Source organism: Drosophila simulans, chromosome 3L (genome assembly GCF_016746395.2).
Source record: "Drosophila simulans strain w501 chromosome 3L, Prin_Dsim_3.1, whole genome shotgun sequence".
Taxonomy (NCBI): domain Eukaryota; kingdom Metazoa; phylum Arthropoda; class Insecta; order Diptera; family Drosophilidae; genus Drosophila; species Drosophila simulans.
The window spans coordinates 1,139,840-1,167,193 of record NC_052522.2 but is presented as its reverse complement, the minus strand read 5'-3'; the positions used below and the strand labels follow the sequence as shown (position 1 = coordinate 1,167,193).

Here is a 27,354-nt window from a genome sequence, read left to right as displayed (position 1 = left end):
TTCAATTTTTTGAAATTCAGTTCGTTTATCTGTGAGATTCAGTTCGTATCTGACTTTCGGCGTGAGTGGAGTGCAGCGTTTGTTTTTACGGCCACTGAAAGCCAGCAACAACAACAATAATACCACAACAACAACAGTGACAGAAGCGGCAGCAAAGACAGCAAAGCAAAAGCAACAACAAGTGACGTGCAACAACGACAAGCAGAACAGCATGTGTTGCATGCAGTGAACAAAACAAACAGAACATAAACACAAGTATTCTGTTAATATTTAATAAAACAAGAAAGTGAACTAAAAGTGAACCCATCGAGTGAATACCAGACGAAAAGTGTATGTGTGCGTTGATTATTATATTAATTATGGTGCTTTATTTATGACAAATGACTGGGCTGCAATGAAAATCGATTTTGTTCCTCGACCATGTACTATTCTACATAAGTTATCCAGTGGAAATGCCATCCCCGCCACCCCCTCGCACATTTTCCGCGCATTTTCCTTGGCGCTACCAAAGAAATTGTAATTTATTAATTTATAACACAAGCCACCCAGCGAAAAGGTCGTAAAAAGCAATGTTGCTTGGTCGTTTTTGGGCGCCCAGGAAAATTAAGAAGAAAACCCACTCGAAGGAGCAACTTTTCCTACAGCTCCTGCCTTCCCACTGCTCCCGCTTTTCCGAGTGGGTGGCACGCGCCAAAAACAGTTTGTAAACATTTTCCACACAGCAAGCGAAACACGAGAAAATCCAGACTGTAATTTATTACTTGCTGCATAAATAATAAATAAGCGTTAATAAATAAATACAATATGCAATATATAAATGTGTCTGAGCGCCCGCACACCGCACCCTCGTTTCTCACCGTGTATTTGTGTTCGTTTTTGTGTGCGGGCCCACTTTAAGGATCCAAAACCTCGAGACTGAATTAAATAAATAAATACAGAAATAATAAATAAATAAAGTGCCCAGCTTGCCTGCTGTTTTTTTTTTTGCTGCCAACAGCTGCGCTCGCTATAAATAATTAAACGAAAATAATATATTACGAGGAAGCAGGAAAAAGTGTGGAAAGGCAAGAAATCAGGGAGTTTCAAGATTGAGGTTTTTAGTATTTCGAATCAGATACTTGTCAGCAGTTATAATTTTATTGGAAGGAAAAATTAGATTTGTGCTACCAGTTTGATTTCACATACACTGAGGAACTGACACTCATTCTAAAACATTATTTTGGATTTATTTAAAGCCAGGCTTTAGTAATAAATAAATGAAAATCTTGAATAATCATAAAATCAGCTTTGAACTGTCGACTTCGGAGATGTGCGAATCTTCAGCTTTTGGCAATTTACTTATTTATTTATTTGAGGCCGAGTTTTTCCCAAGAATCATCAAATTTAATGCGAGCAGCCACGATAAAAGCAACAAACATGAATAAATAAGGGGAATAACAAAAGGCGGAGCGCGGCCATAACAATAAACCAAAAGTTGCCAAGAGCAGCAGGAGGAGGAGGAGGAGGATGAGGAGGAGGAGCGATTTTCCTCCGCAGCCCACAGCTCGGGAAACTCTGAGGCTTCGGGGTAGCTCCTCAGCTCCTCAGTTCTCCAGCTGTTCAGCTCTATAGCTCTTCATCTCTTCAGCTCCCTCGACGATGAGTCCATGGATCCGTATCCGGATCCAGAACAACAATAAAATAAACAAAAATAATAACTGTCGACGGCGCCGAGGCGCTGCGGCCGCAAGATTTAATTGGAATGAAATAATAATAAACATAAAAAGTAGCAAGAAGAAGTATTATAATAACAATAATAATAAATATAATTAAATTTCATGGCGGCAGCAACTTTCCACCCCGACAAACGACCCAAGCGAACCGAGCCCAAGCAGCACGACCCCGCACAAACACACATAAATTAAAATTATACAAAATATTTAAATAAATATAATTACTTTGGGCCCACTCTCCCCGAGCTCTGCCATAAATAATAATATTTAATTAAATATAAATCTATAGACGGGCGCTGTGCGCATGCAAGTATGTCCAGAGACAACAATACAAAATAAGCAATAATCGCGCACACACTTACAAAGCGAGTCCACATAGCCGCTATATACGCATCCATATATAATTATATATACACATATATATATATGTAGATATATGTATATAGATATGTGCGTATAAATACAACAATGAGCGGCGGAGACTACGAATAATTGCAGCTCAGTAATATAAATTAAGCCAAATTAAACATAAATAAATGTGTGCTTAGCTTTTAGCTAATAAAGCACATTTCTGGCCTGGGCGTTCCAGTGGGCGGGGTGGGTGGTGGGCGGCGATTGTGCGGAGGGGTGGTTCGGGGGTGGCTGGCAAATACTAAACATAAATTAATAGAAATTCATGGAAATTTCGACTGGCAGGGAGAAGGGGCAAGATTAATAGGCTTATTTAATAGAGTTATGACTAAGAGCAAATGTGCCCGCTGATTCAGCTTGATGTGGATAAAACACTTGCCAAGATATTATCGTTATAGATCCCAAAATATATTCGATTGGTAGGGGGAATAATGTGGCAGACAAGATAAAGCCATATTATAGCAGCATTCTCTTTGATTGGCAGTAAAATATCTTATTCCGAGTTAATTGAAACAAATTAAATGTATAGAAGAATTTCATGCTATTAGTCCATATATGTATGTTCCATATGTCAATGAGTTTTCCTCTCTTTCAGTTTTGAACTGCTCCCAGGAAAAGTTCCCGTTACGCCCCCGAAAATGTGTTAGAAGCCCCGCAGAAAACCTGCAAGACAACCGATAAGAAGGAAAACTCTATATCAGCACCATGGACATGACCAAACAGATTGTGGACTTTGAAATAAAGTCGGAACTGCTCGGTGATATCGATCAGTTCGAGGCGAGTGACTACACAATGGCTCCACAGGAGGAGCCAAAGATGGTGGAAGAGTCCCCCCAGTTGGAGCATCTCGAGGACCAGAACAGAAAGTACTCCCCCGAAAGAGAGGTGGAACCTACTCTGGAGGATCAAGGTGAGGTGGTTGATCAAATGCAAAAAGATGCCGAGAGCGTTGGAGAAGTGAAATCACCCGAGAAAGATGTGGAAACGGAGCTGGTGAAGCCCAAGGAGAGTCCCATGAACGACCAAGCTCTGACTCCCCCACCACGACCTCTGACCTCCAGTGAAGTGGTGGGTCTACGGGATCCCGAGCACACCGAGCTGCGCATGTGCCTGGAGTCCAAGAAGTCGCGCTCCCTACCGGTTTCCCCACAACCCCAACAAAGTCTTAAGCTAGCCGGATCGGCGCTCTTTGAATTCGGCCAGAGATCCTCTCCAGTGGAGACCAAGATCAAAACCAATCCCGAGACGAAACCGCCGAGGCGCAAAATAGTTCCTCCCAGCGGCGAGGGGCAGCAGTTCTGCCTGAGGTGGAACAACTATCAGTCCAATCTGACCAATGTCTTTGACGAACTCCTGCAGAGCGAGTCCTTCGTGGACGTTACCTTGTCCTGCGAAGGCCACTCGATCAAGGCCCACAAGATGGTGCTATCCGCCTGCTCGCCCTACTTCCAGGCCCTGTTCTACGACAATCCCTGCCAGCACCCCATCATCATCATGCGGGACGTCAGCTGGTCCGACCTGAAGGCCCTGGTGGAGTTCATGTACAAGGGGGAGATCAACGTCTGCCAGGATCAGATAAACCCCCTGCTCAAAGTGGCCGAGACCCTGAAGATCAGGGGTCTGGCGGAGGTCAGTGCGGGCAGGGGCGAGGGAGGCGCCTCCGCACTTCCCATGTCCGCCTTCGACGATGAGGACGAGGAGGAGGAACTGGCCTCGGCCACTGCTATTCTGCGGCAAGAGGGTGACGCCGATCCCGACGAGGAGATGAAGGCCAAGAGGCCCAGACTGCTGCCCGAAGGAGTCTTGGACTTGAATCAGCGACAAAGGAAGCGATCCAGGGATGGCAGCTACGCCACTCCGAGTCCCTCCCTCCAGGGCGGTGAGTCCGAGATCTCGGAGAGGGGCTCATCCGGCACTCCTGGACAGAACCAGAGCCAGCCCCTGGCCATGACCACCTCCACCATAGTGCGCAATCCCTTCGCCTCGCCCAATCCCCAGACCTTGGATGGCAGGAACAGCGCCTTGAATGCAGCAGCAAGCCAGAGGAAATCTCCAGCACCAACAGCGGGTCACAGCAATGGAAACAGCGGCGCCGCCATGCACTCCCCACCCGGAGGCGTGGCCGTCCAGTCCGCCCTGCCGCCTCACATGGCCGCCATCGTGCCCCCACCCCAATCCGCCATGCACCACCATGCCCAGCAACTGGCCGCCCAGCACCAGCTGGCTCACTCGCACGCCATGGCCAGCGCCTTGGCAGCCGCAGCCGCCGGAGCTGGCGCAGCGGGAGCGGGCGGAGCAGGATCCGGCAGTGGATCGGGCGCCAGTGCTCCGACTGGAGGAACGGGAGTGGCGGGAAGTGGAGCCGGCGCGGCGGTGGGATCCCATCACGATGACATGGAGATCAAGCCAGAAATCGCCGAGATGATTCGCGAAGAGGAGAGGGTGAGTCAATAAATATATTTTAAACTATACAAGAACATATTGATTCTAATCTAGAACAAAACGAGTAATTATATATAAAAACTTGTATTAATAATGAGATCATATCAGCACTTGCGTAACACAAGATATCAAGTGATCTTAGTCATGACTTAACAAATGTAATTGCTTGCTAAAGAAATGAGTAAGGTAAATTAAAAAGTTATTTCCCTGGAAATTGCCTGAGGCATAACGATTTTTTCAGAAAAAACACGCATCTATTAGATTCCTTGAGAGCTTCAAAAGATTTAGATATTTTGCACATTTCTTTATGAATTCCGCGGAAATAAAAGGCAGCGAAGCCCTTCCAATAGAGTAAATAAGTAATTATGATCGAGAAGAACAGCTATTGTAAACATTGGATATTGGATAGAAGAACTAGCAAAATCATGAAGTCATGAGCTGAGGCAGGTGATCAGTGATCGCTGTGACTAATAGTGGTGTTCCACTTGCATGCAAATAAATACATTGTCATTGATCTCAGAAATAACTGGTACCCCGAGCGGAGATACAAAGTAACAGAAGCTTATGATCATAAATATTGATAACTAATGGGAATAATTGTGCACTCGCATTACAAGTATGGGTATTACATGCCATTTCCCCTCGCCGCGCATTACGTGGCTCGGATCTCTGGCGTAGACGTCACCTCGCAGTCCATGGAACCACAAGGCAGGGTTCCGTTTCCTCGATCGGCTCCGATTGACCCCCGGCGACCCCTTTTCGCCGTCGAAGGCTGGGCAAAGCAGCGATTTTGCATAATGCGCATACGCCGCGTATGCCGCGTTTGCCGCCGTGCAACTGGAACTCAGACAATCGCTCACTTAGTTGGTTTTTAGTTCGCTGGGAAATGCATATTAACGAAATCTTTTGCATTCCCCCAGTCGCATTTGGCTGCGCGCTGCGTTGTTATTTCTATTAGATTGCAAATTAAAGCTGATTTACTATTTGTATAAGAAACGGACCAGGGGTTAGGGGGGGCGAGGTCGCGACATTAAGTGCGTCAGCGACTTGAAAAATAATTCAACAACATTTAATGCTAATGACGAAAATTGCACAATGCACGCATACAGATGAGCGGTGGAAAGGCAAAGAAAATCAACAAAATTATAAACAATTGGCAGAAATTGATGGCAAGGCAAACAAAAGTCGCACAAATATTTGATTTGTTCGTCTCGTGCATCTGATTCTCCATAATTGCAACTAATGCGCCTCCGATTTTCGCTCACTTTTGCACTTTGGATTCTGCATTCTTCGGTTCTCCGGTTTTCCGACTCGTTGTTTTTCCAGCGCTACTCACTTAATATTTGACATTGAGCACTATTCTTGAGCTGCCATATTTTTCCACGTTACCACTTACATAAGCTATAACGTATGTAAATAAATCAATAATGAGTGTGCGACATGAACAAGGAAATTCAAGATACTATATATACTCTCGAGATCCGCAAATGCGTTGGAAAACTTTGATGTTCGGTGTAGCGCATAAATAAATATAGTTCCGATTCCGATATCGAGTCAGCTGCCTGCATATTTATGCGAGCAAAATAAATTAAGATGGAGGGCAAAAACCCTTGGATGTTCCCTCCTGATTTCCCATATTATTCCCTGCTTTTTGCTCGCACAATTTACTGTTCCTTTGTTAATTTATTGAAATGAAATGAGAAATAAAATCAAGAAGAAATAGACGGCAGTAAAAGGGAGACGTATAAGTTGGCAGGCACACCATTCCCCCCACCCCGGGAAAACCCCCCCAAAAATTTGACGACGTCACCGAGAAAATCCAGAAGGATGCTGCGGCTGGGAGCCTGTTACTTAATAGAGTCCAACTTTTGCCTCAGTCAATTGCCAGAGTTTTCTCTCGCCGAGTTTCCCCACTTTCATTCATAGACCTCGCACTCGGAAAACTCACACACACACACACACACACACACAGGGAACGAGAGAGAGATGCGGAGACACACACGCAGCGTTGGGGAAACCCAGCAGTCAGGAAAAGTCGCAAGAAGCTCGAAGTCTAGAGCTCCTCCCGCCCCCACCAACTTATTTTGTGCGAGTTCCTTGACTTTGGCTTTTCTTTTGTGCGTTTGCGATTTGTTTTTGCAAGAAAATTACACGAAATTGCCAAGTGCTGAAAGTTCTTTGACAGCCAAGGGCGGCCCACTCCCGCTTTTCCCACTTTTCCGACTCTTCCCCGCCCCATCCGCTTTCCCAGCACCTCTTTGTCTCCGGCGTTAGTCATAATTGCTCCATGTGTATCTCTGGCTTTTGGGTTCAGCCAGCTGGTTCAGTCTTATGCAAAGCAGGTTGCTTGAACTCCGCTTCGGAAGCGGAGCAACTCCACTTTTGACCGTGTGAATCTCCCCTCCGGACCCCGAAAATCTCCAGCCTAAGCCCAGTGTCATCGGCTGTTTCCTGTGCGGTCCGCAGCTCATTAGAGGTCTTTGATTGATTCGAACCGCCGGTGTAGGGAAATAAATCAAATTTATGAGCGCAGGTTTTACATAAGCCTGGTGATCGCCGATGGCCGGCCACCCCGAAGAAACAATGGGAAAACCGAATGGGAATGGGTTTCCAGGGGTCTTATCTGCTGAAAGCCGGAGGTTTTCTGGCGAAGATTAAAGGATTTCGTAAGGCGGGCGGCACTTTGGAATTCAGTCGCCAGAATTATATGTGAATTCTATAATTTACGAGCCAATTTCGATAATTTCTTTAGTTTGTGAGCGGGCCATAAACGTTGCAGCAATTGTTCCTGCTCAAAAGGTTATATAAAGGGAATTTTCGGTGCCCGGCGTGGAACACACTCGAAATAAATAAGTAATTTATTTTATGGCAGGCCCGAGCGGGCCATAAACCCACATAGATCTTATCGCCGCGCAAATAATACAATATAATCATAATAACAATTTGTAATCTTAAGTCGCGTCGATGCGAGCTCTTGGCTTTGGTAATTTCCTTGATAAGATTCCTCCCCTCCAGCCAGCTTTTTAGCCCGTTTTCTTTCCTTTTTTTTTTTTTTTTTGTTTTTTGTTTTTTCTACCCTATTTTTAATTCTCGGTGTATTGGCGCTACGTGATCAGTGCTCTTGTAGTTCTTATATTAAAGACTGATAAAGCCGCCTGGATTGGATGACTCGTGGAGGGAATGTGACGCAGTGACTCGCTGAATTTGGCCAAATCATCTTTGTATTTACAGGCCGACGGTGATTGTTTAAATAAAGAAAAAACGATTATAGTATACGGGGACAATAGAATTTTTATAACACTATATATATGGGGTTTTTCTATCCAACGGCCGTCGAATCATGGCCCAGGTCCGTGCACTTGCTGGTGGGTAATTATAGAGAAATATTTGGCTAATTGGCCGTGGAATATAAGTTTGGTATCAGATTGGGAGTATCAAGGGAGTTTATGGCGAAACACCTTTGGAATCTGATTTTTTATCGCTTTAGGTTTCTTTAATAGTGCTCCAAATTAGTTTACAACTCAAACATAGCGACCTTTGTGATCAGGAATGGATTGATTCTCCTGCAACATTCTGATTCAGAAATGGATAGTATTTTCGTCCTAGAACTATAGCTTTGTACCCTCTAGAAAGCTGGATGAGTTCGTTCTCCTGCCCATTCCACTACATTTCCATTTGCTTAATGTTCCAGCTGCGCTCTCCTTCGTTTGTTTTCCTCGCGTTAAGTTTTGTTATATTTCCATTTATTTGGCTGCCTTTTGTTACACTTTATTTATTTATTCCGCATTTATTGTGGGCTACAGACACACACTTTTCTGTCGTTAGTGCAGTCGCGACTGTTGTCTTTATGACGACTGTGATGACGACGATGACGATGATGATGAATGCGATGATGATTATGGCCGTAGCCTGTTTCTGTTGCCATTTCAGTTTCAGTTTCTGCTGCCTCGATGTGTTTTCATTGTAGGAAAGACACAAGAAAATTATAGGTATCTGCCCTTATGGCGCTGCGCAGCGGAGCGAAACAATAAAATATAAAATAAAATATGTACGAGTCTGTTTACGCAATTACAAGCAGACAAACACAGCGCGACCGTCCCAGAGATACAATATTTATAACCGACAGATACGAGTGCCGCAGATACAGATACGCAGATACATAGATACAGATACGTGTGCATCTCGCAGATACTGCAACAATTAGGGGCACTGGCAAAGGGAGCGCAGATAACGGTGTAAATGAAAACCGAAATTAAAGAAAATTATCTCGCATCTGGCGGAGAAACTACTGCCTTCCACAAATGGCATTATAATGTGTTATAATTCGACAGTGCTTTCACAGAAAAATGAAAATGTGTCATTGTCATCGTGCAATGATTGATATTGTGAAGCCGAAGATACTCGAATAATATCATAGTACAAGTGCAATACTTGCTGAATTCAAACCGCTTTCCTACAAAAGTGTGAGCTCCTCTTCTGCACTTTTCTTAAGATCGGCATACTCATGTTTTTATCCAGAATAATGACAAACGCGAATTGCAGCGGTAAGTGCGTGGAAAAGGAAAGCGCTCTGTAAACGCCCCTAATTTGGCAACCAACTAAAAAAAAACAACTCTTTCCCATCGTTTTCTGGCACTCGGGCCTAATGGCACCACCCACCCACCAGCCATTTTCCACCCACACCGCACCACCCACTTGAGGAGTGAGTGCAACTGCAGATTCTTCTTTATGCGAATGCAATTTGCTGGAAAGGTTCGATTGCCGCAACTGCACTCCATGTGGTTTTCCTTTTTCCAGCCGCTTGAGCCCTTTTGTGCATCCTTTGGCAGGCGGATAATTCGGCGTGAAATTAGCCAGCAAAGTGAGCGAAATCGAGTGGGTTTTCAGCTGCGGATTTTCCGACTCCAAGTCCGGGGGGGGAAGTCCATCCATTCCGAGCGGAGACTTTCTGGGCTGTTTGTTTATCTCCACGGGTTGAGTCGCATCTGTAAACAGAAACAGCGTTTGAGGAATGGGCCTTTGAAGTTGCCTTTCCTGCATTTGATTTGATATTTTATTACTCTACGAATTTTAACACATCTGCTGGAAATGCATCTGTGAATTATTAAATGTATCTTGTATCTGGTATCTGCTATCTTGTTCTGCTGCCAGCGACGAACACATGTAAACGGAATGTTCTCCGCTTCTCCCTCTTCTCCTCTCGCGCGCACATCAATATTTATTACTTTGTGTACATTTGCCGTAGAACAAATTCTTTTTCATTTATTTATTTTCCCTCTGCACTGCATTTCTTAATTTAGCCATTCCTCTTCATCTGCTTCGTTTGTGTTTTACTCCCTTCCTTTTCGGCCCGTCCTCCTTCTCCTCCTCTCCCTTTCCAACGACTGCAATTGTTCTTTTTTGTTGCACCCCCGCTTCGTCGGCAGAGAAAGGAACAAAGAAGGTCAGAAAAGGGGGTGAGGATCTTCCCAAATCGAATCATACGATATACACATGAAAAGATACTTTCATAACTATATATCTCAAACATCGTATATCACACTAAAAATGATCTTAAGTGAAGTCTTGTTGATATTATAAAACAGGTTTCAGCGATCAAACATTACATCTATTTCATAATCTCCACAGTAATTTCTCTCAGTGCACACTTTTCTTTACATTTGCTCTTGTTCCCTCTTTTCTGTGGCGTGTAATTATTACGATTGGATATATAATTTGTAAAGAGAAACATATGTTTCCATTTTAGTTTTTTATGCTACTTTTGAGCTGCTCTGGCTGGCTGCTGTTACTTATGCACTTTATTAGTTGTGTACAGTTTGGTTTGCTGGAATGTAAGCGGGCTGTTATTCATTTGATGGCCCAGAGTCATAAGTCAGTGGGAACTGTTTGGAATGCCATCGAAAGCTGATTTTCCAATAGCCGAGCTCTCGGCGGATAGCAGATGGCTTTCGATCTATCTGCGCGGCCCTAGCATCTGGGAAAATGGCCAAGTAGGTCCGATATAGATGTATCCCGACAGCGGATGCATCCGCCAGATACACGCGGCACACTCACCGGCACCTGAGCTCAAAAATGCAAATGCAAACGTCGTCTTTTCCAGGTAAATAGCGACTCAGAAACTATCGCATTTACAATATTTGCTAAACGAATACATTTTCTACTCAATATTTATTTAACGGCAAACAGAAACGTCAACAGAAGATGTGCTTAAACAAAAGATAAACGCTAAGTTCGTCGGCGACCACGCCCTGTGCCTTGTGGCTGCAGCTCGTATCTTGTATCTTGTATCTGATGGATGCGAAGTGAGATGCGAGTAGCTGCGGTTGTCCAATTGACACCATTTACTCCTCAGCGCGGATTCTGCGGTGGCTTCTGTCGCCTGCTGCTTCTGCCATGTTGCATGTTGCTGCGGGGATGTTGCTGCTGCTGCTGCCGCTGCTGCTGTTGCTGGTGAGATGTTGCCGCCGTGGCGTTGACAGGCCGCAAGCCGCAGTTGCGCCCAGCGTCTCAGCCAGTTGTCAGCGGGCCACGCACTTTTTGGTGTCACTGTACGAGTCTATTTGTCTGCCAGAAGCAACAGATGCAGCTACACTGAGCGAAAGAAAATACACATTCATGCATTATGATTGAAGAAAGGCAGTTTTTTCTTAGAATGTGTATTATTCTTTCTTAGACACATTTTGGTGTATGGAGACAGCATTTTCTGACTGTGTACTGCCTCTTTAGAGACAACGGCAGCCGTCGCATTAATTCTTAAGCAATATTTATAGTTGTATTTTGTCAAATATTTGCACAGTTTGTTTTGTGCGCTGTCAAAGACATTTATCAAGAGTCTGCAAATGCAGCTCGCAGTTGCGACTGCTGCCGTTGCATTTGCATGTGCATTTGTATCTGCATCTGCATCTGCATCTGTATCTGTATCTGCATCTGTATCTGCTAATTGCCACTAGTTTCGCAGCCGTTCTCATCGCCGTTTCGGCGTTCATTCATTATATTGTCGCCTCGAGTTGTCTTTTTCATCTGTGTGAGGTCAAATTTACTTTATTAATTACAACCGCAGCAGCGGCAACCGGCAGCAATAAATTTAAATGAGTCGCAAATGTGTGCCGCTCATTTCGGAAAACACACGACAAAAATTGGAAACTAAATGCTGCCTAATTTTTTAAATTGCCGCGCTTGGGGAACCGAAAACGCTGACTCGATTTGGCGACCCATCCCATATGTACATGTGTAGTATATTTATTTATTCGCCTTATTCCAGGAATACCTACTTATTTTCCGCGCTCGCCATAATTAATTAAATATTTTCATAGCCCGGTGTGTTTGCCTACTTTATAATGGGCCGAGCAAAACTAAATAAATTTCGCGCCGAGCTATAATTAAATTTATGTGGCTGAGTCACCTCCGTGTGCGATGAATGGACGCCAACTTGGTCAATGGTCTATGTCTCTATGCTTCTATCTATGTATCTCTATGTCCAAGTCGAAGTCGGATCTCTAATCCATATATTTCGTATATCCCATTTAATCCATTTATTATATGTATGTATATCAATTTATTGAAGTGCTGCACAATGGCAGCGGGGAAATCGCCGAGTCAGCGGATTGTAATTTAGCAGTTCCCACAGATCTCAATGCATTTCTGCCGGTGATTAATTGCCGTGCTTATTATTATTCATTTCTGTGTGGCTGGCTGCTCTAAAATCTCAACTATTTTTCTGACATTTACTTGAGGCATTTGCGAGCGAGTTCGTATTTTATTTCAAATACTTTGCTTTCGGGCGGCTGCCGAACAGGTCTTTGAACTGTTTTCGCATGTGCGCCAGATACAAGATACGCGCGCCTTTTGTTGTGTTTCTTGGCTTTGTTTGCTCTCGGGGGGAACTTGTGCCAGCGAGCATAATTACTCGAAATTAAATTCTAAATTTATAGTTTGCATTAAAAAGCATTAAGGGAATGACTAAGAGACAGCTCGGAGCCGTTGTGGGTGCGACTTTTGTGTTTTTCGCTCGCCCAGCGCACTTAACATTTTCTCGTTTGCAAATGATGCTGCGGCTGATTCATGTCACCAGATTATAATGAAATTGGTTTATTAGTGATAATTCGGGCTGTCGGCTGGGGAGTGGCGTTCTTGGCCCAGGACTTTGTCCGATGACTCAGGCCGTGAATTATGATATAATAAATTTGTCAGATAAAGTGCGAATCGAACGGAAATCGAGTTCGATCCGGGCTTGTGCAAATGCCACTTATCTGGCATGCTTATCAAATGTCTTTATGTATGTTTGTAATTTGTAGAAAAGAAACCGTTTCTAGGTAGACAATCAGTTCGAATGGCTGAGCCACCAAACTTGTGATTATTGTTCCTCGAAAGGCTTCTAATTAGGCACCTGGGCAGCCGTCTTGCATGTAATTAGCCATAAATTGTAATTAATACGCTGGTGAATTGTTCAAAATTGTGAATTGTGAAAAAGTTCAATTGAATCCAACAATTAAGTGTGGCAACGGCAAACTAATAAATACATATATAAATTACACGACTGTCCCGCCGAACAGGCGCTCATGTCAATCGAAAGCCAACGCCTGCCATGGTCATTAAAGCTGCCACTCCCCCCGGCATTCCGCCCCTTAAAAATTAAAAAAAATAACACAAAAAAGAATACAATATACTTAATCGCATATGCATAAAGCGAAGACAAAGGAACGACAATCCTCGCTGTAATTACACAGAAATTTAAATAATAATAAAAAGTGGGAAAACTTTTACGTTGATGACTCCCGCGCTGCCAAGCCGGCAATTAAAATATAAAATGTTAAGGAAAAAATCCGAAGCGAGTGGGGGATACAATAAAATATGATCGTTTAATTTTTTATAGTTTTAATTAATGGCTTTTCTTAGAGAGCTCTGCCCTCACCCCTCGCTCTCCCCCTCCCCTCACCCTTAACAACATATCGCATGTATTTTCCATTTTCATTTCCATTCGCCTCGAATGTGTTTCTGTATTTTCGTCGGTCAGTTGGGCCACATTCGTAATTATATAGTTTTATTGTAAGCCACAAGGTATTTTTCACCTTTGTCATCGTGACGGTGGCGTTTTCAGCTCGCTGGCATTTCCCGCTTTCCCAAGCCCGCTTCCACTTCCACCATTTCCATTTCCACCATTTCCACCATTTGCAGGGTGCAGCGGAAATGGATGAAAAGTCGCTTTACAATCTCCTTTTAGACCAAGCCCCACCGATCCCCAATATTCCAGTTTGCATTCAGATTTATATGTATTTATATATATATCCCATCGAGCGTTGGCTCCGATCTGCTGATCTTTATTTATAGCCACCGAAAGTGGCGTTATTAATAATATTTATTTAAATGGTTACTTTATTAATCAAAGCCCTGTTACACGTGCGTTCTGATTTTGTATCTTCTTTTGTGCGAATCCGTTGGCGTTGCTGTTGTTTTGCGCTTTTTAGCAGCTCGTTTTTTGTCGCTTTGTGTGTTTATTTGCATTAATTATTAATTTGCTCGTTTGGCAGTTTGCGCATGCGCAAATGTTATAAAAACGGAGGGGAAAAATAACAAAAAGAATCTCAGGCACGGCGTCGAAATGTTTGAATTTCATTTTAATACATTTCGCTTGTGGCCCGTGGATCTTGGAGTTTTGTTTTGTTTTGTTGTATTTTATCTTATTTTTTATCACTTTTATTAGTGACTATCGGGCGGCGTGTGGCGGCTGTCGAGTGAAAAATCAAATACAACGCTTAGCTGGGCCCAAAAATAGCTCTCGCAACTGATGGATTCGCTCTAGGAACTGCTTACTTGCGATTAAAGACCAAAAACGGCTCCTCTGGGCAGCTAATTATACAACTCTCCGGGGGCCAGCGACCTAATGAGCCCCAAAAACCAAACCAAGCCAAACCAAACCAAAACGAGCTCCTCGTCCAAGACAACATCATCATTTAAAAGGCTAAATGAAAGCATTTCAATTGTCTGCACGAAAGCCGCTCGGCGGAAAATAATGTAGTTGAACAATAGTTGGAGCCCTGAACCCCCAAATGGCTTAACCCTTGTGCGCCCCACTCTCTTCGCTTTTGGGGGCCGCGTGACGCGACAATAATAAGAATAATAAACGCACACACGGCCCATGCATTCGTCGTAATAATAAAATAATAAAAGTGTATACAAAATGTGTTTTGTACGAAATATCAAAGAACCTCCCCGCAGCCATCCATCCATCCGTCCGTCCATAAAATCCATCTTGGCCAGCTGGCTGGCTACATCATAAACTCATGGATGTGTATACGCCGAACTCGTGGATGGCGCATTTATTAATCAAAACTATCTTGTTTGCTATTGCCATTGAGCGCGGCATATTTCTCGTCAATTTTAACTAATAAAATTTAATTTATTTAAATTCCGAACGCTCACATAGACCCACATAAAATCAAATCACAAACATTGTTAGCTGAGCCTACGAAAAGTAGGGAAACCAGCGAATATCTCAATATCAATACATCTGTAGCTGAAAAGAAAAACATACAAATTCGAATAATTTATGCCCAATGGCCAAAAGAGACATAATAAAATGGCAGCACAAAAGTTTCTTGTGAAACAAAGTGATAAACGCAGTGGATCGTTGTCTTGGACTAGAATTTACCCAGTAATCTGGCGGAATGGTGGCCTAATCCACCTGCCCACAGGTGGCCCAATATGCCCAGCCTGGGGTCAAGGGGTAGTCAAAGCAAATTACACAAATTTAAAAATAATAAAACTAAAACGTGTCTGCATAAATTAATTAATAAGTCAACTTCGAATGTGAATGTGGCAGTCAAACGAAGACGAAGACAAAGATACAAAGATACACAGATACACCGATAAATTTAAATATATTACTGGAAGCTGCGAACTGCAGATAAGTCAGAGTTCCCATTCGTTTCATTCGCTCGAGCGGATGAGCTGAACGCGGAGAGTTCCCTCTAGAAAGGTAATTGCCTCCGCCCCCGAGCACCAGCTAAGGGTTAAGCTGCTGGATCTGGAGCCCGAGTTTATAAGCAACTTTTTATGCATTATTCTTTTTATCGCTTTTACAGCCTTTCACGCTTTCATTGTCTGTCATTTGCGTGCCGTACAAACACACAACTTTATAAGGAAAATAAATGGGGGAATAGGGGGAAAACAGAGTGTAGGGAATGGGAATCGGGTAACTTCCTGGACCATGGATCATCCAGCCATTTGAATCCATTTCTATTCGGCAACCACACGTAAATAAAGAAAACTTTTAGTGGTTCGCGGCAGCAGCCGAAATTTCCGCTCGGCGGGCGACTCATTAAAAGTAAATAAAAAATCAGATACTAAAAACAATCGAGAAGCGCTTTTCGGGCGCTTGTTGAAAAAACGATGTTAAATAAATAAAAATATATAAATACACATCAAAACACAAATAAAACGGATATTCAAAGAGCAAACATCGAAGGCGCGACTGCTAAAATGCTCGACCACGCATTTCGACAATGGGGGTCGTGTAAATTTCTAAAGCCAACTATGCGGCCTGCCACGCCCCCAATGGCAGGCGTACTTAGGAAATCGGCTGGTGCACTCAAAAAAAATTATTAAAATATTTTGAAATATTTTTTCGAATTTATTATAATGGTTTGACTGCGTGGCAAGAGAAATTTGAAAGGTTTCATCGCTGATTTTTCTTGGCAAGAATGAAAATCTATTTTTCTACGCACTCATTTCTCTCGGTGCAATCGAAAGTCTTTACGGATTCGGATTGGCGTCCAGTTTGATTTATTTCTGCCAGCGAGGCCAAAAATATATACCGCAAATAAATAAAAATCTAGTTTGGCAGTTATTTATTTTATTAATTTGCGCTGCGCGTGTTGCCTCCGAAAATGAAATGCTGCTTCTTTTGGTTGCTGCTGCTGCTGCTGCCAATGGAAATGATTCACTTATTAAAATACACTGGCGTTTAATATTTATTTCGAGCGTTTATGTAATGCCCGTTTTATTATTTCATTTTCGCGGCGCTGCCGCAGCGAGCAAATTCAATTCTCATTTCACAACAATGTGGCCGCTGCCTTTTTGTTTATAATTAAACGCAGAAAGCGTATTTCTTAATTATTTATTTTATTGTTGTTTATTTTTAAATGGGCTACAGACAATTTCCTGCACTTCAAGCGAAACAAATAAAAGTGACGCAGCTTTTTGCGATCCGAGCACTACTTTGGCTTTCCATGCCCCCCGATTTCCCCAATTCCCCCCGAAAAGCAATTGAAAAGCAAATCCGAGAAATGCGAGTGGGCATTATTAGAGTTCAGAAATGATTATACATCAGCCGCATGGAAAACATTCCGTGCGATGGAAAAGTATCGCTGCATATCCCTGAATATCCTGGATATCTGGCTAGCTGCTCCTGGCATTTGTCGGCTGATCCAACAAAGGATGCACCGACTTAAGCCTGTGTGCTAAGCCCGAGTCAAAGCCCCCGCCTCCGACGGACGATTGGATTCTCCGGAGTGGAGAGCAGATCCGCTAATTGCCAGAGGTCCTAATGCAAATTTAATCCGTGTGTGTTGCGAATTATTTTCGCCGTCCGCAGACTGCGATTGCAAATCAATTGCAACTGCAATCTCAGCTGCTCCTTGTTTGCTTGCGTGTGTGTGTGGCTGTGTGTATTTACATATGTAATGGTCTCGTGTGCACACACACACTTAGTCCTCGACTATAATAATTATCTTGAGCAGACAGCGCTCGACTAAATCAATATTATGGCTGACTAATAAAGGTGTTGCCCACACACTCGCAGCTGCACGGATTTAGATACAGCATTGAATATGGAAACAATCGCCGCAGCGCCACTTGCAGATACATTTGCAGGTACGTTTCCAGCTCCAGATACAGATACAGGTGCGGATACAGATGCAGATACAGATACGAACACAGATTCGGATACAAATGCATTTGCAGTGGACGAGCGTTTGACAGGTCAACGGGAAAGGGCATTAGAAATAAGTTGGAATAATATAAATGGAGAGGAGTTAGCTGCACTGTCAGAAAATAAGTTGTAAAGTTGTAAACTAAGCGTGATAAATTTAGTATATATTCCCCAACTGGTTCTGAGCAACAAATTTAATCAAATTCTTAAATGAAGTATCTATAAAATGATTGAAAATTTATTTTCATATATTCAAGTAATTATTTTATGGATTAGCTTGTGTTTTGAGTGCACCAACCTGCAGCCCATGGCCTCATGAAAGATTCAGATCCTGCCTGGACTGACTTCTGTCCACTGGACCTTAATGAGGCCCCACTCCGATTGGTTTTATATCCCTGATTTGTATTAATTACACGTCCGTAGCCCCAACTCTTTGGGAGCCCCTTTTGGGGATCGTAGAAAAAAACAATCAAATATGCATTTTAAAAGTTGCCCGACTTTGGACTCGCCCCGTTTCAGCTGAGTTCAGTTTCGTTTTGGAGCGATCCGACTCGACTCGACGCTACTCCCCCATGGCCTGCAACTCAAACAGCAGCCAAAGCCCAGACCAAACCATATTTGTCTAACCTGGGCCCCCGCACACACACACACACACATGCAGGCTTGGCATGGAAGGGGTTTCGGGGGTCCACGGGCCTCTATTTGCCCAGGACCCCGGTGGCCGAGTGCATGCTGCGCTCTGTTTTTAGACAGTGGGCGGCGCAGCTCCTCTCTATGCTATTCAAAAAATTTAATGGCATTTTAAATAAGAAATTACACAGGCCGTGCATATTTCATAAGACTTCGTATGCGCCGGCGATGTTCGACGCGGCTCAGAGTTCGGAAAGCAGGAAAAGCCAAGGGGGGTGCGGGTTGGAGATGGAGGTGGAGGCCCTCTGCCCGACTCCCCAAAGTATCAAATGGAAAAACTGTGGCCCAAAAGCAAAGAAAAGCGTGCCACGGCTGCAAAATAGTTGCAGTTTTCCGCCTCAAAGCAAAAGAAGCAGGCGCAAATGATCGACTAGTAAATACCACCTATAGAAGTAGGAAAAGAATGGTGCAGGATACCCAATGCCTTTGTTTTATAGCTTCAATATATAACACTTCTATCTACCCTCCGCCTCAGTAACTAAATATAACTCATTCAGTCACTCCTTTCCACCCTAAGCGAGCTCATCATACCCCGCATACCTCGCAAAATAATGGCGGAATGTTAGCTGTAATTCTAGCTTTATATAGCCGAACGGCGAGTTGCGAGGTTGCAAAAGTTGTGCTACCTTTTTGCATAGCTTTGCACTCATTTAATATTTATGTCTCTCTAAATATTAAATATTATTTCAAGGCTTTGCAGTGCGTTTCAGGCGCCCTTCCCCCACTTGCCCCCTCCCCCCTTACCACCTAACCCCTTTAGCAGCATTTCAGCTGCATTTGCAGTTGCAGTCGCCGCAGTTTTTGCCTCTGAGCCATTCGATTGAGAAACGAAAGCGTAGCATACATTCGAGCGCTTGACCGGAGTCGGATTTTCGCTTCCTGGCTTTTCTTTTTATTTAAACTTGCGAGATTTGCGCGCCCGTTAATAATTAACCAGCAGGAGCCTTTCTTCTCCGGCTTCTGATGATGGCAGAGGCGTGTTTTCCGCTTTTCCGCTCTAGTCTGGCAGCTTATACAAGTTTAATATTTAATGACTGTGTGCAGCCGTTTTAACACTTTGTAGACTTTCTCCTCGAAGCCCCTCCTCCCCTGCCCCCTCTCCCTATCACCGCTCTGCTCCAGTGAAAGCGCGCTTTCAATCAGCTCAAAGGACACGCAAGGCTCCACGTCCAGTCCCAGGTCATTACATTACATTACTTCCATTACATCCAGCCAGCCAACAAAGCGCAGGCTTCGAGGAGGAGGAGATGTTCCGGCGATGTAGCCTCATTATCCGCTATGCTAAAAACAATAAATTACTATTTGCAAGAGCTTAATTTTTACTTGGCTGGCAGTTACCAGCCAGCAGAAATTACATGAGCAACGACTGCAGAACTCACAATTGCTCGACAACTGCACAACCATAACAATGTCAGCCAAAGCTCAAGTAAATACTACAAAAGCCAGGGTCGAACTGACCAGAAATGCCAGCCAAACACACACACAACCAGAAGGTCCTTAGAAATGGCAAACACTATTGGTAAAAGCCACTTGCTTACACATGTTTTACTATCCAATTTAGATGTATAAACTAGAATATATTCTTAAAATATGGTTTCCAATCGTGTCACGCCGTCATCTCTGCCAGAACTGACCCCTCGCATAGTCCGAGTTCGCAGGACAGCCAACAAGCCGGGCAAGACAACTTTTTGGGTGGGGTCAGCAGGAACGGCGGGGGTCGCAGGGTGCCTCGGATCGCGGCATTTCGAGTTCGAGGGTCCGAAAGAAGTCGGCGGCCCATTTGAATGTTTTATAGCCATTTCTGCTGTCGGCTGCGGCTGAAGTTGCCGTTTTGCCGTTTTGCTTTCGCTGTTTTGCTGGCAGTTGGCTGGTCGGCAACTTGACACACCTCAATGCACGTTGCACTCAACACTTGGCGTATAATTATTTATTACATTTAAATTATTGTTGCCATTGTTGTGCGGCGAGTTGTAGTTGCTGCCGCTGTAGCTGCTGGGTGCTCGAGTGGCGAGCAAAGAGCAAAACTTCCGGGGGCAGCGGGAGTTGCGAGCTTCATGCACTCGCACTTGCCTTTTATGATTGCTACAATTATTGTGGCCCTGCAATTCCTTGGACTTGCAATTGTTTATTGTTGTTTGGCCCTCTTGCATTTCATTATATTCCTATTCCTATTCCGATATGCATATACATACATACATATATGTGTGCATGCAAAGAAACCAGATACCGTACCCAAGAAGTATCTATGTGCCCGCACACACACACACTCACTCAGTAGCTTTCCCCGCCTCGCGAAATGTGTTTTTCACATTATTCGCATGAATAATGCATTGGGCCAATATGCATATTTTATGTGAAATTCGTGCAATAAAATACTATTAAATATTTAGTTGCCGCCGCCGTCGACGTTTTTGCCTTTGTCTTGCGCCAGGCAAAAAGGAGCCAAGGAACCTGTGCTGGGTGTCCTGTTTTTCGCGGTCATTAGAAATTCGGGGGCTCGGGGCGGGGGCTGGGGAAAAGGGATTTATAAAAATGCAAATCGATTCGCGGATCCCCGATGAAGAGTGTCAGTCCGGAGGACCGATAATTGTAGTCTCCGCGGGCACCGCTCTCAAATGAATTATTCCAGGCGTCTTAGAAAATTAATGAATGGCATCGGACAAGCTGCAGAACAGGAACAAGGTGCGGTCACACTGAGAAAAAGAATGCCACACCAATGGTGCAAGTAACGAATCCTTAAGATAACGTCCCCATTTCGTTGATAAATTTCAAGGGGCGGAAGTAACAGTTGATGTTTCAAAAGACAACGACGTGGCCAAGGTTGCCGGGAAACGGGCGGAAAAGTGGGTGGCATGCGTGCGACTGGCTGGGAAACACACAAATAAGTGAATGAACGAGAGCCACTATGCCCAGAGCTGGCGGCCAGAAAGAGAGCGCCAATGCGGAAGTGCGGAACAGCGAGTGCTAGAGAGAGAAAACTAGTTGGCAGTAGTAATAGTGAAGGCTAAAAGCGACCAGGCGCCCAGCAAAAGTAAAAGCTGCCCCACAAAACGGCGAGGAAATCGCACAGTTCCTGCTAGTTGTGACGCACAAGGGCGGCGGTTTGGGAGGGGGCGGGGGTTGTCTCAGGGTTGGGGCTTCCGAGGGCTAGGGGCGGGGGATGGAAGTGGGGGTCTTGTGGTGAGCAAGTTGCAGACAAGAGAAATAACAAACTTGAGACGCCACCACGGTGGAACACGAATCGAAAATGAATAATAAATAAAGTGTTATATAATATAAGAAATATACACGGCGAAAACGGCAGGAGGAGCACTACGGCAAGAGTTGTAAGGATGGCGGGCGAGGGGGGTTAAGGATAAAGGACATGGCCGGGAAATGGGGAAAGTGGTGTAGTTTTAGTGCTTTTCCAGCGAGCGGGGCAGGGGGGCGGGGGCGGTTGCTGAGTTTATGTGCGCGCTTGAAAAATAAAATTAAAATTGCATTAGAATCCAAGGGGTATTACAGCTGCGGGGGAGGGGGGGCATAGTAGTGGTGGTAGTTGGGGGTTGAGGGTTAACCCGCGATGTAGTGAAAACTTGAAGGCTGTTGAAAGGCGGGGGGCGTGGAAGGGGATAGTCTATGCATTCGGATTGATGGCAATGCGAGTGTGAGGGCGTGTTATAAATTTATATTTTATTGCCAACAGACACACACAAAGTTATAGCAATCCATATATACATACTGTACTATATGTATATATACATATATATATATGGAATGATATCCAAGTGTGGGTGCAAATAAAAAAGTATAGAAAGCGTTGGGGCACGAAAAATATTTTCTTGGGGCAAAACAAAAATCAATAAATTTTTATAGAAATTTGTAGCAGCGGAAAAGTTAATTAAATAAATTATTATGTGAATGGGGCGTGCACACGATGAGTAATTGGCAAGAAGAAGAAGAAGAAGAGCCAGAGGAGCAAGAAGAAGAACAAGCAGTGGAATAAGAAGAAGCAGCAGCAGCAGCGCCGCAAATTAAATTAAATGAGTTGAAAGAAAGTTGAATGCGCGCACACTTCAAATTTGTTTTTGTTGAGCCAGTGGCGTCGAAAGGGGGAAAGGGGGGTGAAGTGCCATTTGTTGTTGCCAGCCAAGGGGAATTGGAAATTTAATAAATTAAACATTTTCGAGCAGAGCTCGTAATATTTTATTATATGAGTTGCATGAATGGCTGACAGGAGGGGTTGATTAATCTCCGTTGAAGGGAAACTTTACGATCTATGCATTGAAAGAAAATATTAGATTACTGCGCAACAATATAATTAAGTTTTCTGGGAAGGGGAATTTTGCAAAGTGATGAGAGTCATCTATGAAGTCTGATAGACTAGTAAATTCTTATTAGTTAGTAAATACACATAGCTGCCATAAACCGCTCACACTGACCGCAAAAAGTCAGCTCACATCGCAAAAAAAAATAACGGTGGCGTCATTAACAAAGTGTTTTACATAAAATAGCATTTTTAACGCCATTTTGCTTGCAGCTCGGCCGCATTTGTTACACTTACGGCCACGGCGAACTGCCTGTAAAAATGTAAAAACGCTTCCGACTTTTCAATTTCAATTATTCATACGTTTTATGACCTTTTCCTTGGCAGGCGGAGTGCGGAGTGTGGAGTGTGTTTTTCCTCCAGTTCGGCGTTCGGTTCGCTTCTTCGGCGCCTACTCCTCAAATATTTAAGACTTGCATTATATGTTCTCTTTATGCGCTGCATTTTTTCCACCGCCTTGTTTTGTATTTCATCTTTTTCCACCTATGTACCTATGTATATTTTTTTCTGCGCTGCCCATGCTCGCTGCACATAATTTGTATTACGCCCCTGCATATAAAATGCATGGCTACGTGCGCAGAGGGGGCGTGGCCAGCCACTGGCCAACTGGCAAGCTGGCCAAAAGGAAGGCTTTATGGCCAGAGCCTCAGTTTCGGAGGCACGAAACGTGCATCAATTTAACTTTTCCTATGCCTCCGCGGAGTGAGCAGAAGAAAAAAAGCGAAATAAAATGGGGATTCTCTTCATTTGGGCTTTAGTTTTGGCCATGACGTTGGACTGAGTCGCAGCTCCCGGTTAACCCCTGAATGGCCAGCGCTGATTAGTGCGGCCGAAAGGGTTAAAGGCGGGCTCAATTAGGCGGCACAGCAGAGGCTTCGCCTGAATTCCTAATAACAGCAATAAATAAATGGCTTTTTCTGCATTCCGCTAGGTGAAGCCGAGCCATAGCCTTTTGGCCGTAAAAAGCCGCCAAGACAATGGGGTCGGGATGGCCCCACTTTGTATACTAATTTGCCTTCGATGGCCCAACTCCCCAACTCCTTTGCATACGAAAATGCCTCCGCCACATTTATGGCAATCATAAACTTTTACGGCCAGCCACAATTCGTGTGCAAATGTCACAGGGCCCAAAGTGAGCCGAAGTGGAAAAAACTAGCGATTCGGCCGACTCCAAAGATACAAGGCACTGGCTATGCAAAGTTGGCTAATTATTTAAAAGTAGGAAGAAGGAAATGTAAAAGGTTATGGCTGTGGAATATATGTTTTTCTATTGCAGCTTGTTATGCAAGTTCCTGCACAGTGAACTAACATGTTTCAAGACTTTAGATTATTAAGTATGCATAAACCAGAAGAAAAACACCTGACTAACTATGTTCTATCTAATTCCCCTTTTTCCAGGCCAAGATGATCGAGAGTGGAGGCCACGGTGGCTGGATGGGAGCGGCAGCTGCGGCAACTGGAGCAGCATCTGTGGCGGGTAAGTTCCAGGTCTAAGCCGATGCCATTGCAGCCATTTCATAATGTCCGCGTGACGTGTCTTCCAGCAGATAGCTACCAGTACCAGCTGCAGTCCATGTGGCAGAAGTGCTGGAACACCAACCAGCAGAACCTGGTGCAGCAGCTCAGGTTCCGCGAGCGCGGCCCATTGAAGTCCTGGCGACCCGAGGCCATGGCCGAGGCCATCTTCAGTGTCCTGAAGGAGGGGCTCTCCCTGTCGCAGGCTGCCCGCAAGTTCGACATCCCCTATCCCACCTTCGTCCTGTACGCCAATCGGGTGCACAACATGCTGGGACCCTCGCTAGATGGCGGAGCTGATCCGCGGCCAAAGGCACGCGGTCGTCCCCAGAGGATCCTGCTGGGCATGTGGCCGGAGGAGCTCATCCGCAGCGTCATCAAGGCCGTGGTGTTCCGGGATTATCGCGAGATCAAGGAGGACATGAGTGCCCACCAGTACGCCAATGGACAGGGCCATGGTGTAAGTACTTTTTGTTGCAATACTTTATGTTTATAAATATGACTGATCGTATGGAAGAGATCTGTCGAATTATTATAGTTGCAAATTTCCTTGGAAGACTTTTTATAAGACTATGAAATGCTATTTGAATGAACTTCATAATAATAAACATTTCTCAATGGCAAGAATAAATGGCTGTATTTCAGCCAGGTGGAATTTGCTTTGTGTAAACAAATGTGTTATTATATTATTTTAGAGGCGCCAAGGTCTTATTTCAGTGTATAAACTGCCAATCGATTTCTTATTACCAAAAATTTATAGCTGATCCGATAGTAACCCACTATTTTGTTTATTTATGTATATTGTTTTCTAATTCCCATTCAAATAGCTTATATCCAATTCTAACCCACTATTTTGCCTCTTCCCTTTTCTCTGATACTTGCAGACCTATATCGGAGGAGGCACCACCACGAATGGCTACCACAGTGCTGCGGCAGCCAAGCTGGCGGCCCAGAATGCTGCACTGGCTCCGCCGGACGCAGGAAGTCCGCTGAGCTCCATGACGGAGACCCTGCGCCGCCAGATCCTCTCGCAGCAGCAGCAACAGCAGCAGCACCACCAGCAGCAGGCGCACCACCAGCAGCAGCCCTCGCACCACCAACAGCAGTCGCCCCACGCCCAGTCCATGAACATGTACAAGTCCCCGGCCTATCTGCAGCGATCCGAGATCGAAGATCAAGTATCCGCAGCGGCGGCCGTGGCAGCGGCGGCGGCCAAGCACCAGCAGCAGCAGGGTGAGCGAAGGGGTTCCGAGAACCTGCCCGACCTCAGTGCCCTGGGCCTGATGGGTCTGCCGGGCCTGAACGTGATGCCCTCGCGGGGATCGGGTGGAGGAAGTGGTGGCGCAGCGCCGAACAGTGCCGCCTCCTATGCCCGCGAGTTGTCCCGCGAAAGGGAGCGCGATCGGGAGCGGGAGAGGGAGAGGGAGCTGTCCCGCCAGTATGGCAGCCAGTCGCGGGGATCGAGCTCCGGTTCCGGAAGCGCCAAGTCCCTGACCGCCAGCCAAAGACCAGGAGCCGCCTCGCCGTACTCCGCCGCCCACTATGCCAAACATCAGGCGAGCGCCTACAACAAGAGGTTTCTCGAGAGCCTGCCCGCCGGCATCGACCTGGAGGCCTTCGCCAACGGGCTGCTCCAGAAGTCGGTGAACAAGAGTCCGCGCTTCGAGGACTTCTTCCCGGGACCCGGCCAGGACATGAGTGAACTGTTTGCCAATCCGGACGCGAGTGCAGCTGCCGCGGCGGCCGCCTACGCGCCTCCAGGCGCCATCCGGGAATCGCCTCTGATGAAGATCAAGCTGGAGCAGCAGCATGCCACCGAACTGCCGCACGAGGATTGAATCCTGGGCAGGGGCGGGGCATTGGGACACACGCTGGGGTGGGGCAATCATTAGGTAACCAAATAAATGAGAGGGGTGCTAAGTAATCTTGGATAAGAGTAAGTAGTTTTGATTTTAGGACTGAAGGTCTAGCAATTTCAATTTTATAATGTGCAAAATATAATTCATAGAACAGCAAGATACATAGCATTACATACGATTTTTTTTATGATAAATCTTCTAAAATAGGAAAAGTGTGTAGGAGGCCCCGCAGCTCATATAAAATGTGACTGATAACGTAAAACACACGTTATATCTTATCGAGAAATAGCAGAAACGTGGAATAAAATGAACCATTTCACTCCGATAACATCAATATACGACGTTAATACCAAGCATATGCGATTTATTTTCCCCAAGAAATAGCCCGAAAAGTCCAATGATTACTTGCCCCAAAGATTCTTGGCCCGAGTTGGAAAACCACCCTGAGCCCAAAAGAAGAAGAAAACAATAGACCCACAAACATATTTGGACTGCTACTTGAACCCCAACGTTTTTAGTGTTTAGTGCTTAGTTGAAGTTGCTAACTGGTTTTTATGCCTAGGCTAGTTTTAGAGTGTATCGAGGAAGGTATAAAGTATTAACCTATTATTAAAGCACACCCCAAAACACAACAAACAAACACACACACACCCACACACATACTTCGGAACTTTCCTGTAAGGATAGGATCTCGTACTTTGTCTTATTTATTTCGAGAGAACTCTTTGCGATGATTGCCTTTTTTGCCACGCGAAAATAATAATAATAAATAGGCTTACGATTAACAATAAACAACGTAACCGTAAACATTAAAGTTACGATTAGAGACTTGTGCATTTCTTAAATGTAGCTTAACCCTAGAAAAGCCCTCAAATACAAAACACTGAATGTTGTCAAATCCGGTAATCACCACTTTATACATATATACGAGTACATACGAGTACATATACGCAATACTTTAGATACATAAACCCACACAGATAGACGTGCATACCAATACCAATACCACGCACGTACATAAACTTATATTAATGGTATTTCCAAATGTAACTGTAAATAATGTACAAATTTCCATAGCTTTAGGCTTCGACTTAATCTTAGACTTACCCCAAAAAGCCCTTCGCAGCACTTCTTCTATGGTAATCGTATTGTAAATGAACGAATGGGCAAACAACGCAGGCAGCATCACATTAAATTTGTGCTAATTTTATGTAAACAATCACACAGACACACAGAGTCACACAGATACACAATACCATCGCACACGGCACACACACTCGACTGTCAGATACGCATATAGTATGTGTATGCATATGTATTGTCCGAACTGCGTGGGTGAACTATTATCATTATAACTATTATTACGATTATTATTATTACCTACCCCTAAAAGATGCGCGAGGCATTCTTGAGTTTAGTTAAACCGTAAATTATACAACAATAAACAGAAAGAGAAAATAAAAACGAATCGAAAAGCTAAATGTCAACCAA

The 27,354-nt window shown here is 44.5% G+C and overlaps 1 protein-coding gene across 3 annotated transcripts; it reads left to right on the top strand.

Moving 5' to 3' along the window:
* LOC6736289 (protein bric-a-brac 2) lies at nucleotides 1-27,354 on the top strand. Of its 3 annotated transcripts, none has more exons than XM_016170513.3 (5): nucleotides 1-330; nucleotides 2,719-4,565; nucleotides 23,888-23,966; nucleotides 24,037-24,464; nucleotides 24,889-27,354. In XM_016170513.3, exons 2-5 carry the CDS (start codon nucleotides 2,829-2,831, stop codon nucleotides 25,840-25,842), a joined length of 3,198 nt encoding a protein of 1,065 aa, XP_016029770.1. In that variant the 5' UTR covers nucleotides 1-330; nucleotides 2,719-2,828; the 3' UTR covers nucleotides 25,843-27,354. The 3 variants fall into 3 exon arrangements, with proteins under 3 accessions (XP_016029770.1, XP_016029769.1, XP_016029768.1); XM_016170512.3 differs by having other exon boundaries at nucleotides 24,034-24,464; XM_016170511.3 differs by having other exon boundaries at nucleotides 1-336; nucleotides 24,034-24,464.

Bases quoted from the DNA above. Each gene is read 5' to 3' on its own strand.
- LOC6736289 (XM_016170512.3), top strand. From the start codon at position 2,829: ATGGACATGACCAAACAGATTGTGGACTTTGAAATAAAGTCGGAACTG. The intron at 4,566-23,887 runs GTGAGTCAATAA...CCCTTTTTCCAG, and splicing joins TGATTCGCGAAGAGGAGAGG to GCCAAGATGATCGAGAGTGG. The intron at 23,967-24,033 runs GTAAGTTCCAGG...CGTGTCTTCCAG, and splicing joins TGGAGCAGCATCTGTGGCGG to CAGATAGCTACCAGTACCAG.